General features: G+C 37.8%; 1 protein-coding gene across 1 annotated transcript; it reads left to right on the top strand.

Annotated features, from left to right (window-relative positions):
* Positions 1 to 43: 43 nt before the first annotated feature.
* LOC110455725 (protein FAM50A-like) lies at positions 44 to 6295 on the top strand. Its single transcript, XM_021506043.1, has 6 exons — positions 44 to 143; positions 1852 to 2075; positions 2312 to 2451; positions 3308 to 3425; positions 4642 to 4711; positions 5784 to 6295. Exons 2-6 carry the CDS (start codon positions 1883 to 1885, stop codon positions 6292 to 6294), a joined length of 1032 nt encoding a protein of 343 aa, XP_021361718.1. The 5' UTR covers positions 44 to 143; positions 1852 to 1882; the 3' UTR covers position 6295.
* The last annotated feature ends 6277 nt before the right edge of the window (positions 6296 to 12572 follow it).

Below are 12572 nucleotides of genomic sequence, written 5' to 3'. Positions count from 1 at the left end.
CAGGCATGCGTAAACGCTTATTTCCTGTAATAACTTCCGTTCAAACAGAAACTATTCACGCACTCTGAACAGTTTTGTGTTGTTATATGTTATATAGACAACGACTAAAGCCAACTAGGGTTTACACGTTTTGGATCGTTTCGGTAAGATATTGAACATTTAGGCGATAACTCATTTAGGCTAGTGTTATGAAAATGTTGAAGGGCACTGTTTCCTAATTGATTATTCCATTTTATGATCGCAAAATATAATTGAACACAAACGTTTGGTTGTTGAAAAAGTTACAAGAAGGAAGATAAAGTCCATAATATAAGCTACCCCTTAGAAATCTTCTTGCAAATGATGAGAAGAGTTCATGCTTTAAAACAGACGGGCTTGCTGCTTCCAGTTATATCTAATTGCAGCACATTGATGGCCTCTTGCCACATGATTTTTTCATAGTGTTTGTGTCACAACTTGGAAAGTCTTAATTAACTGACTAGCCTTAGTACATCTCTGAAAAAGTATTGTGTCACCTACAAATCTAATGAGACTAATGAAAAAAGACTTAGAAAAACTTCAAATGAGGCGGTATTAGCAGTGGCGGATCCAGAGGTTTTTTTTGGGCTTCAGGAAACCACCCAGCCTGAGAAGTTTCTTTAAAAATCATGTATTTTCACCATTTTCCTCAATTTTGTCCCACTTGGACCCCCCCCAGGAAATTTGGAAACCCCCCCAGATAGGTCTCTGGATCCGCCACTGATTAGTCATACAAAACTAAGCCGGACTAAAAGTTGGGCGAAACAACCTCACACCGGTGGAGATAGGCAAAAGGTCCTTCATAAAGAGGTGTAGTAGAACAGAGACGTATATGGCTTTATATGTCTCCAAGTAGGACGAGGAATAGTGATAAAGATGGTGCCGTCCCTGGCGCTCGAACCCGCGACCCTTGGCTCTCCAGCCCGATGCTCTACGCTGAGCTAAAGGGAAATTCTTTACAGCTGGCGTTTGTAAGGCAACCTAATTAATGCACATCTTTTACAGAGGGTCACTTTTAGAAATTTGCTCACAAGACTTAAGATGACTACCATAAATGCATTAAATGGATACCAAACCATCATTTTCTTCATTCATTGAAAATTCAGATGAGTTTTATTAGCTTATGGTTGTATCACCCGAAATTAACACCAATTGCAAGCTGAAGAGCTTACCTGGGAAATTTGTTACCAATTAGTGTTAATTCAAAGGTCACTTACCCAATACAGATCGCAGCTTGAATTTTGAAATATTTTTTACTTCAAATGAATATATCTTTGTCAGCATTTAAACATTTTATAATGAATGTCACATTTATTTATTTAAAAGTATTTTTGAAAAGAGTGATCAGAATTGGGTACTAATGCGATTTGGGTCCTGCCTCGATCTTTATAGTGCACACTTCAGTTGAGTTCATATTTTCTTGTATGCTATCTACTTGATCAATAGATAAAAATAAGTAAAAATGTTTATGATATCGTGTTATATGACAATAACCTCATACAACACGAAAAACATTAACATTTTAATTTACTTATTACATGTATTATCTATAGATCGAAATGAGGATATTCAAAAGGAAATCTGACATAACACTCACTGGTCAGCAGATGTTGAAATCTAAAAATTGTACTATTACATCCATGAGATGTTTGAAGTCACTTTATTTTTGATTTTTGAAGTCACTTTATTTTTCATTTTATCAGCTTTATTTTGTTATATTTCAGACAGGTTTAATAGCTGTTTAATTTTGATGAAACTGATGGGAAGTTTAACGTACTATCTGTGTACTAAATTTATCTGTAGTAATATAATACACCAAATTTTTCATTACAGATATAAAGGTGTGGTTTCCTTGACAACCATCATGGCCCAATATAAAGGTGCTGCCTCAGAGGGAGGTCGTGCGGCCAACCTTATCAAGAAACGACAGAAGGAACAAGAAGAAATGGAGATAAAGAAGAAGAAAATTGAAGAAGAATTAAAAATCGGCAGCATACAGAACAAATTTGCAACACATTATGATGCTATTGAACAGCAGCTGAAATCAAATACTATTGGTAAATATTGTAAATGGTTGATCACAATAATGGCTATCTTGGTTATATTGAAAGGAAATTAAATAGAACTTTCAGGAAAGGATTACTTCATTAGGAGATTAAGAGACATTATAAGGATGAAGAGACAATTATAGAGATGTAGCTAGATATATTTGAAATTCTTGTCACCATCGATGAGTTGTCAGTCACTGGTAGGTCTGATCACTCTGGATTTATAAGATATATGTAAATTATAGGTCTGGTAACACTTGATGAGATGCGGGCAAAACAGGAAGATGTTATCAAGAAACGAGAAAAGCAGCTGGCAAAGAAACACTCGGAGGCACAGATGTTGGATCAACAGAAGAAAGACAGAAAAAAGAAAGAACAAATGAAGGTAACTGTGACTGGCCAGAACTGCCTAGAAGTTTTAGAATTAGTTATTCACACTTGGGCCTCGGCCATGAAAGAAGAGACCACACCAAGAGATCAAGAACGGGAATTGTTTAAATCACCAACAGAGCCAACTGAAATATGGCATGTACAGTATTTTAGTCTGCAACTTCTGACCTAAACATGCCACTGCCTTGATGTTTTAACCCTTTCACCACTGTAGACCATAATGGATTCACCCAGATAAATGTATGGTAGAGTCTATTAAAGATACCTAGGAGTGAAAGGGTTAAATGTTACAAATTACTCTTAGTGTGGACTTAACTTGTTAAAATTAGACAAACAAATTCATACAAAAGAGACCAGTTGTAACTTACCTGGCGGTAAGTTATTTAAGTTGGTGTAGAATGACAGGGCCATATGTGGGTAATAAGATTAACACTGAAATAAAATTTGACATATTTTGACTAAGTTTGGTATGAAATATTTACTTGATTTTGAACATACAAAGAATGGGACTCCTTTGGGAGCAGGGAGGCGGAGTGGCCCAATAGCTAAAATGGGGTAAATATTTGTAAGACTACTCCTAAAAACAGCTTGACAATAATGAATGTATTTTTCATAAGGCGTAGTGAATTTAGTGAGTAAAACTGTAACCAACTGAACAGCCAAGGCCCAGTCGCGCTACAGTTATATCCAAAACAAAATTAAGGGGAGTTTATATATATATGAAAAGTTGTTTTGCCTGCATTGTAACAGGGATCTGGAAAACAATTTGACATTGTAGGCTATACAAGCTTTGGCAAACAAAGTGTATTAAATAATGTCCAAGTTTTTAAAACAGATTTACATCTTTTCAGATGGCAATGTTGTCCTTTGATCCTTGTGATGAAGAAGAGGATGATGAAGATGAGGAGACAGATAAAGAAGAAGAAACAGAAATTAAAGAAGCTGAAGCAGGAAAAAGGAAAAGACTTGGTAAGCCACATGTCAAGCTTAAAGTACATAGCATGTTTCAGCCTATTGGTATCCTGATTCAGAGGAAAGTAAATTGTCTGATTGTGATGCCAGTATAAAATCCTTTTTGAACATTCCTTAACAAGTAACTTGTAGAATTAAACTGGTTTAGTTTACCGGTTTACCGGTAGTTATATTAATGAGAATGAAATTTGCATCAAAAACGTTCTAGTTTTACTATTTATGGATCCTACAAATTGTGTTTGAGTAGTCTTGCAGTTGCTGTAACAAAAAATGAGTTACATGTACATACAGTTTATAATTAATCTGTATTATAAACTAAGAAATAAACTGCAGTAAACAAGTTTTGAATGTCCATATATAGAATAAGTGGACAACTATTGCAACTAGAATATTCTGTCCCTCCTTCTTCCATCTCTTTACCTTTACCTTTCTGTGTGCTGATTTTAGCTCCCCTGGCATGGTCCAATAGGGGTTAATTGGGATAAATGTTTATAATCCATCACACTTCATAGTGGCAGAAAGAAAGGACTCAATGAGGTGTTGCTGAGAGACAGAGCCAATATTTTGAAAAAGTTGCAGTATTATATTTAGAGAATTTTTTCCAATGATAGCTTTAATTGTCCAGGTGAGCAATACAGGCCCTCAGGGCCTCTTGTTTATGTCAGTTAGAATGAATGTTGTTGTACTTTTTGTCATCACATGTTATATATAACTATTTTTTCTATATTGATATTTGTCAGAACTTGTGCCTGATCCCCTCGATTGTTTTTTCAGTAAATTACACATCAGGGTGACATAAATATTGATCAACTACAGACTTTCGTTGAGGTGATTATGTTATAATTATATGCACCTGAGGAAGTGACATTGACCATGACAAAGTTGAGGTCGATGTCACTTTTCAGGTCCCTGTAACACATCTTCACCCAAGTAAGCAAATCATCGAGAGAAAAATACTGCATTTAGCAGAGAGCATTGTGACTTGTGAAGTGAATGTTGACCTGATGCTTCTGAATACAGTAACAGCAAGTTAATATCATATATTACCAAACCACACATGGTTACAAATCAATCAATGAGAATTTAGGGTTGTCTTCTATTATTTCAAAAGATGACTCGTTTGTTATTGATGAAGAGATTATATATAATTACCATGTAGGTATGATACAAGTTGGTATGTATGATGATATATATGTGCCATTTGTTCTGACAGGGAAGGACCCCAATGTGGACACCAGCTTTTTACCAGACAGGGACAGAGAGGAGGAGGAAAACAAGCTCAGGTAGGATCTACATATATATAATAATAACAATTTACAGCATTTGAATTTTGATATAGCGCCCTATCTAGCTAACATAAGCCACTCCAAAGCGCTTTACAGTACATAGATATATAATTGATACAACTAGCATATATACATTAGTCAATACAATTTTTGAGGAATTCGCAGGAGCTGCCTTATCAGGCGCTAACTACTAGCCCTATGCCACCTGGCTAATATCTCCCTATGTGTGTATGCCTGTGTGTGTGCTGGAGATGTATTGTGTTCTATTTGTAGTGGGAACGTGCTTCGAATGGTATCATTTATAGTGCCACCACACTTGAATGCTACAGCATAGATACCAAAACATCCACCCCAGACCAGTTAATACTCCACCTGGGTTGCTGGATTTGTGTAGGCAGGAGAAAAATATTTTCTCGGAATATCCATGCGTACGACGACTTAGGGGATCGAAACCTGGCTGCATATGTGGGAGGCCGGAGTGTTAACCACTCAACCAATCTGCCCATATATATATATTGTTATGGTAGTATTTGTCTTATAACTCATGGGGATGAAGGGCTATAAAAATTGTTTGAATAAAAGACCTTGACCTGCTTACATCATCTCAGGTGTCAAATGTGTTAAAACTTTCAAACTTTTCCAAATATCACCAAAGCATGAAAACAAAGTGCTAAATTAACTACTATGAGATCCTATATCTCTGCAAAATTATCTCCGAAATGTGTGTTTCATGTCAATGTAGTTTATAAATTCTGTCGGCATGATCTAAGAACATGTCAACATCTTTACTCATTAAGTTGACATCTTTTTAGAAATCACATTGACATATGTAAACGTAAGTCAGTTTATGGCAGAAATATGCTACCATGAAATCTGAATATTATAGCACTGAATATATATATACCAGGTGAGCAATACAGGTCCATTGGGCCACTTGTTATTTTTTTTGTCACAGTTTCAGCAAAAGAAAAGCCTTGATTTTTCCTACATCTAAACATTTAAAAATATTCCTTCATTTAAATCAACTTTATTTATGAAAACTTCCATTTCTTTCGACTTCTAATTGCAGAGAACAGCTGCGACAAGAATGGGTGGGGAAGCAAGAGAAGCTGAAGAATGAGGAGATAGACATTACATACAGCTACTGGGACGGGTCTGGACATCGGCGCCAGGTGAGGATGCGTAAAGGCAACACAATGCAGCAGTTTCTGCAGAAATGTCTGGAGACATTACGGAAGGAGTTTAATGACCTCAAGTTAGTGACTGTTGATCAAATCATGTACGTCAAGGAGGATCTGATCATTCCTCATCATTACAGCTTCTACGATTTCATCGTCACCAAAGCCCGTGGCAAGAGTGGGCCCTTGTTCAGTTTTGATGTTCACGCAGATGTAAGGATTGTTAGTGACGCTACAGTTGAAAAGGACGAATCTCACGCGGGTAAAGTGTGTCTTCGTAGCTGGTATGACAGAAATAAGCACATATTTCCGGCAAGTCGATGGGAACCATATGATCCAGAGAAAAGATGGGACTCTTACACAGTGTCAGACAAAAACGCAATTAAAATTACTGTCAAATAGATTTCTATTGGTTTGCCATCTATTGAAGTTGATCCTTTTATTTCAAGAATAGATTAAGTTTCAACAATAAATTTATATCAATGCAAAACTTTGACACAGTCCTTTTAACAAAGCTTTGTAACACTCTTTTGGAGGAAAGACTAAATGTTTAAGGGACAATTTAGTGAAGAAAGTTCTTTTATAATCTTATCACAAAATTCTTCATGATAATATAGTTTGATACATGAACAATTCATGTGGAAAAATTGACAAGAGACAAAGTTTTCCTGTCATTATTAGTCTGTAATGAAGAAATTCGTAACTGTTCAACCATACGTTTAAGCGGCAGCTGTCCGAGAACTTCTAACTACCGTAACAAAAATGTCTTTCTTTCCTGCCATTCCTGCCAGGGACAGTAGGCACAATGTTTATTCTCGCTTTATTCAGTTAGCTTCTCTGGGATACAAGTACTGGCAATCGATACCATCTTCCAAACAACATCTCAAGCATCGCTATAAATATGAGTAATGTATTTTACATTTAAACCTACTCATATCATACTTTGTACGGTACCTACTCATATCATACTTTGTACGGTTTGAAATTCTCCCTATAGTGCTCTCTTGCATGCACACTCTAATTAAATCCGTTTCTTTTTATTTGAATCCAACTGTGAACACAAATATCTCATTAAATTTAGATATTATGATATTTATAATTCTTGCTTGCGATGTATTGTGTATGCAAAATCATTCTCACAGATACTGTGTTTATTTCTCGCTGAAAAGCCCGGATATTGTGCTATTTCAGTCGTAGCTATATTTATATTTATCAACGGTTTCCCCAAAAGAATAACTGACCACACTGGACATTGGCTTAAGGTTATATGTTATTATCAACTACGTAAACTTTGGTTAGGGAATATATAATTTCAGTATCTAATCAATTGTAAGGGTGCTATTTGACTTAACAGCCCTTTTAGTTGTCTCCATGGAGTGTATAGAGGGCAAGGAAGAAATTCTAACAATATAGACAATATAAGGTTATCAAATTTTCAGTGATCAACTCCTGTATGGAGACACAGAAAATGATAGAACACTTAATTACATTAGAACGAAATAGAAATAGAGAAGTAATATAACTCATATTAAAAAGCAATAATCTCTTCGGCCAGCATAAGCCAAGGCAGAATGACCACATCGTTGACCAATGGTACTGTGTGCTTTCAACGACAAAGAGATTAGTGACAACCTTTTATTGTCTACACTGCTGGAATTACTTCCTTGCCCCATATACTAATTTTAAATCATTTTGTAATACATTTGTAAGGCTCCACTGACCTCACTTCCAGTGATTTTCGTTTATAAATTGTAAACAAGCTAATGTGTGAACAACAAAAACAGCAAACACATAACTGATATTTTATTGATCATTTTTTATTTTTGACATGAATTCGTCGATTTGTGGTATAACAAAAGCCAGGGACTCTAGCCTGCATTAGTTATAAATAGGTCACAGTGACCTTTACTTTTAAATTAGGTCACCATGAACTTGACATGTTACGACACAAAAGTCATGGATAGGTCGACATCATGAGACAATATTAAAGATCACTGGAAACATTAGTTCTGTTATAACCATGTTACAGATGTGGGAGTAAGCAAAATCATCACATACTTTACAATGCATACAAAATAACGGATGTTTTTCTTTAAAAAAAAAACACCCAACAATTTGTTCTATATCTATCATTGTATTATGTTCAAATGTTAAAAGCATGTTGATAAAGATTAATACAGGAAGTTGTAAATAACAGCAGTGATAGTATAAAGTATCACAGAAAATAGGCATTTAAAACTAAACTGTCACAAGTCGGTGCTAGTACATGAACTTTTCCCTTCTGGGTACAATGTAATTTCCTCAAGAATCTGTGGTGACAAAATATAATGAGATAAGACGATCTGTTGTGTGGTAAGTTTAAACAATACAGATCGCCCACTCATGATCAGTCATAGCCAGACAAAGGGACCAGTCCGTCTTGAAACGTTGAGACACATTTAATGGTACATTGATTGTGTATAAAGTAAAACTTTGATATTACATATTTCCAAACTGATGAATCTTATTGAAGATATTGAAAGTTTAATGATTTGTTAATGTATACTTTCCTCCAGTCAAACTTTCGCACATCATCAGTAAAATACATATTCGTGTCATGTTAATGTCATCATTCATTAGTAAATACTCTTTATGGTTTGTCTGCTCTAAAGCTTGCTGTAATGATAAATTCGCCCTCATAAGACATCAATCACATGCACAGAGGGTGAAAAGGTGGAATTAAAACTGTGGCCAAAATGTCCCGGTATACAGTATTTATATAGAAAAGGAAAAAAAGGCAAACTCTTGAAACACTTGTAAATCAATGCAATTCATTCCAAAATGCTTGGGTTTTTTTTTTACAATATTTATAGGATAATTGTAAAGAACCCTCTAAAATGCAGACTGCTATAATTAATATCCCTCAACGATTATTTTAAGTGACCTTGACCTCAGAAACTTTTAAAACCTCTATTGCACACATTTACATATCACAGTGTATTAACCATATCAAATTTCATAAAGATCAGTCTTAAGCTCTGGAAATTTACCAAAGAGTGGACAGGCTGCAGACAGACGGACAAACACGGTGACTACTATTGGGTATCAGTATCTCTGATGTAGGTCCTTAGCGCATATGTTTATGTCAGAAACAGAAATTGACATACATATTTTTTGAGAGAGAGACAAAATTAGGGAGGGGGCTTAATTGCAGGCACCCAACCTGTTCCAAGGACATTTGACAAAGTGAGGAAGGGAATTAATGGCGGTAAAATACGGTACCAAGCAAACAGCTTGCATTTTAAATCAACTTAATTAAACTGATCATGACATGATCACTTGTACCAAATTGTTCACATTCAACTTATAAGACTTGGGGAAGTTGAAATGTTACTGTCCTGTTTCCTGTTTTGTACCCATCTTTCTGTGCAGTCAGCCATACCCAACATTGAGTGTCATGGAATGCTCCCTGCTAGATTAGCTGAACATTCCTTCACTTGTTTTTAGGAAGTAGCCTCTATCCCAAGGGGCACCACACCTATCAAATTTAGTCAAAATTACTTGAACCATTCTGAACCAGTAGTATTTTATTAAAGTTCACAACGGACAAAAGCCAACAGCATAAACTCACCAGGCCTTCGTGCCAGGTGAGCTAAAAACCGGGAGGTGGTAGTCTGTTTTTTCAATATTCATACTTATACTTCATTTGCTGGAAAGAAATTTGAGAAAAATATTTTGTGTTTGTGGAGAAAAGGAAAAATACACTTCGATGTTAAGATTTGGGAGCGAAACCATCTGCTTCAGGTTTTACAGAGATATGTCTTTCTATTCAGTCTGGTTACAGTATTCACAACGGTGTGAAGGTACTGACGGAGCCTACTCACCGTTATTGATCACAGCAGTGTGAAGGTCCTTGCGAAGCCTACTCACCGTTATTGATCACAGCAGTGGTGAAGGTCCTGACTGAGCCTACTCACCGTTTTTGATCACAGCAGTGTGAAGGTCCTGACGGAGCCTACTCACGGTAATTGATCACAGCAGTGTGAAGGTCCTGACGGAGCCGACTCACCGTTATTGATCACAGCAGTGTGAAGGTCCCTACGGAGCCTACTCACTGTTATTGATCACAGCAGTGTGAAGGTCCGTCCTGACGGAGCCTACTCCCCGTTATTGATCACAGCAGTGTGAAGGTCCCGACGGAGCCTTCCGACCGTTATTGATCACAGCAGTGTGAAGGTCCCGACGGAGCCTTCCGACCGTTATTGATCACAGCAGTGTGAAGGTCCCTACGGAGCCTACTCACTGTTATTGATCACAGCAGGGTGAAGGTCCGTCCTGACGGAGCCTACTCACCGTTATTGATTACAGCAGTGTGAAGGTCCTGACGGAGCCTACTCACTGTTATTGATCACAGCAGTGTGAAGGTCCTTGCGAAGCCTACTCACCGTTATTGATCACAGCAGTGGTGAAGGTCCTGACTGAGCCTACTCACCGTTATTGATCACAGCAGTGGTGAAGGTCCTGACTGAGCCTACTCACCGTTTTTGATCACAGCAGTGTGAAGGTCCTGACGGAGCCTACTCACGGTAATTGATCACAGCAGTGTGAAGGTCCTGACGGAGCCTACTGACCGTTATTGATCACAGCAGTGTGAAGGTCCCGACGGAGCCTTCCGACCGTTATTGATCACAGCAGTGTGAAGGTCCCTACGGAGCCTACTCACTGTTATTGATCACAGCAGTGTGAAGGTCCGTCCTGACGGAGCCTACTCCCCGTTATTGATCACAGCAGTGTGAAGGCCCCGACGGAGCCTACTCACCATTATTGATCACAGCAGTGTGAAGGTCCTTGCGAAGCCTACTCACCTTTAATGATCACAGCAGTGTGAAGGTCCTGACTGAGCCTACTCACCGTTATTGATTACAGCAGTGTGAAGGTCCTGACGGAGCCTACTCCCCGTTATTGATCACAGCAGTGTGAAGGTCCCGACGGAGCCTTCCGACCGTTATTGATCACAGCAGTGTGAAGGTCCCTACGGAGCCTACTCACTGTTATTGATCACAGCAGGGTGAAGGTCCGTCCTGACGGAGCCTACTCACCGTTATTGATTACAGCAGTGTGAAGGTCCTGACGGAGCCTACTCAACGTAATTGATCACAGCAGTGTGAAGGTCCTGACGGAGCCTACTCCCCGTTATTGATCACAGCAGTGTGAAGGTCCCGACGGAGCCTTCCGACCGTTATTGATCACAGCAGTGTGAAGGTCCCGACGGAGCCTACTCACTGTTATTGATCACAGCAGTGTGAAGGTCCTTGCGGAGCCTACTCACCGTTATTGATCACAGCAGTGTGAAGGTCCTGACTGAGCCTACTCACCGTTATTGATTACAGCAGTGTGAAGGTCCTGACGGAGCCTACTCACCGTTATTGATCACAGCAGTGTGAAGGTCCTGACGGAGCCTACCGACCGTTATTGATTACAGCAGTGGTGAACATTTGTATAGCTTTTTTCAGTTATATAATAATGCCGTACAACCTTTGCATTTCAATTAATGATAAATAAGTCTGGTACTATAAATAGGACACTGGGTCATTTCAACATTGACAACATGGTAAAATATTTTGACATTCACATACATGTACTAGAATCATTCCTATATTAACTATACACATATTCAAATCTATCTCTTCAAAGATACAATTAGCATAATACTGTGTGATAATGTTTTCTCCCATTAAATAAAGCAATGATACAAATAAAATCGCAAAATGAATGTTCATGAAACAAGAGGCCCAATGGGCCTGCATCGCTCACCTAATATTAATCTCACAATTGTAATCTAAATAGTGGACTAAATAACAGCTACAGGCAGAATATCAGTGTTTGATTCATAAGAACCAATAAAAGATTTAAACCTATGACGCCTGTCACCTCCAATGTCGAACAAGGACATTAGGTTGAAAGTGGGAAAAGGTCATTCATCTGAACAAACTTGACAGTCCTTCATCCCAGCATGCTACTAGCCCAATATCAGTACCCTGGGCCTTTTGGTTATTGAGAAGAAGTTGTTTGAAGATTTTACGACATTTGATCCCTGTGACCTTGAATATAAATCAAGGTCATTTATTTGAACAGATTTGGTAGCCCTTCATCCCAGCATGTTACTGGCCAAATTTCATCACCCTAAGCCTCTTGGTTATTCAGATAAGTTGTTTAAAGGTTTTAAACATCTTTGATCCCAGTGACCTTGAATATAAATCAAGGTCATTCATTTGAACAAACTTGGTAGCCCTTTATTTAAGCATGCTACTGGCTAAATATCATCACCCTAGGCCTCTCGGTTATTCAGAAGAAGTTGTTTAAATGTTTTTGACATATTTGACCCCAGTGATCTTGAATATGATTTAAAGTCATTTATTTGAACAAACGAAATAGCCCTTCATCCCAGCATGTTACTGGCCAAATATCTTCACCCGAGGCCTCTCAGTTATTCAGAAGGGTTTGTTTAAAGGTTTTAAACATATTAGACCCCAGTGACCTTGAATATGATTTAAGGTCATTCATTTGAACAAACTTGGTAGCCCTTCATCCCAGCATGTTACGGGCTAAATATCATCACCTTAGGCCTCTTGGTTATTCAGAAGAAGTTGTTTAAAGGTTAAAAACATATTTGACCCCTGTGACCTTGAATATAAGTCAAG

Source organism: Mizuhopecten yessoensis, unplaced genomic scaffold (assembly GCF_002113885.1).
Source record: "Mizuhopecten yessoensis strain PY_sf001 unplaced genomic scaffold, ASM211388v2 scaffold8365, whole genome shotgun sequence".
Lineage (NCBI taxonomy): Eukaryota > Metazoa > Mollusca > Bivalvia > Pectinida > Pectinidae > Mizuhopecten > Mizuhopecten yessoensis.
Note: the sequence above shows the minus strand (reverse complement) of the source record. Positions and strands in the feature narration are given on the sequence as shown.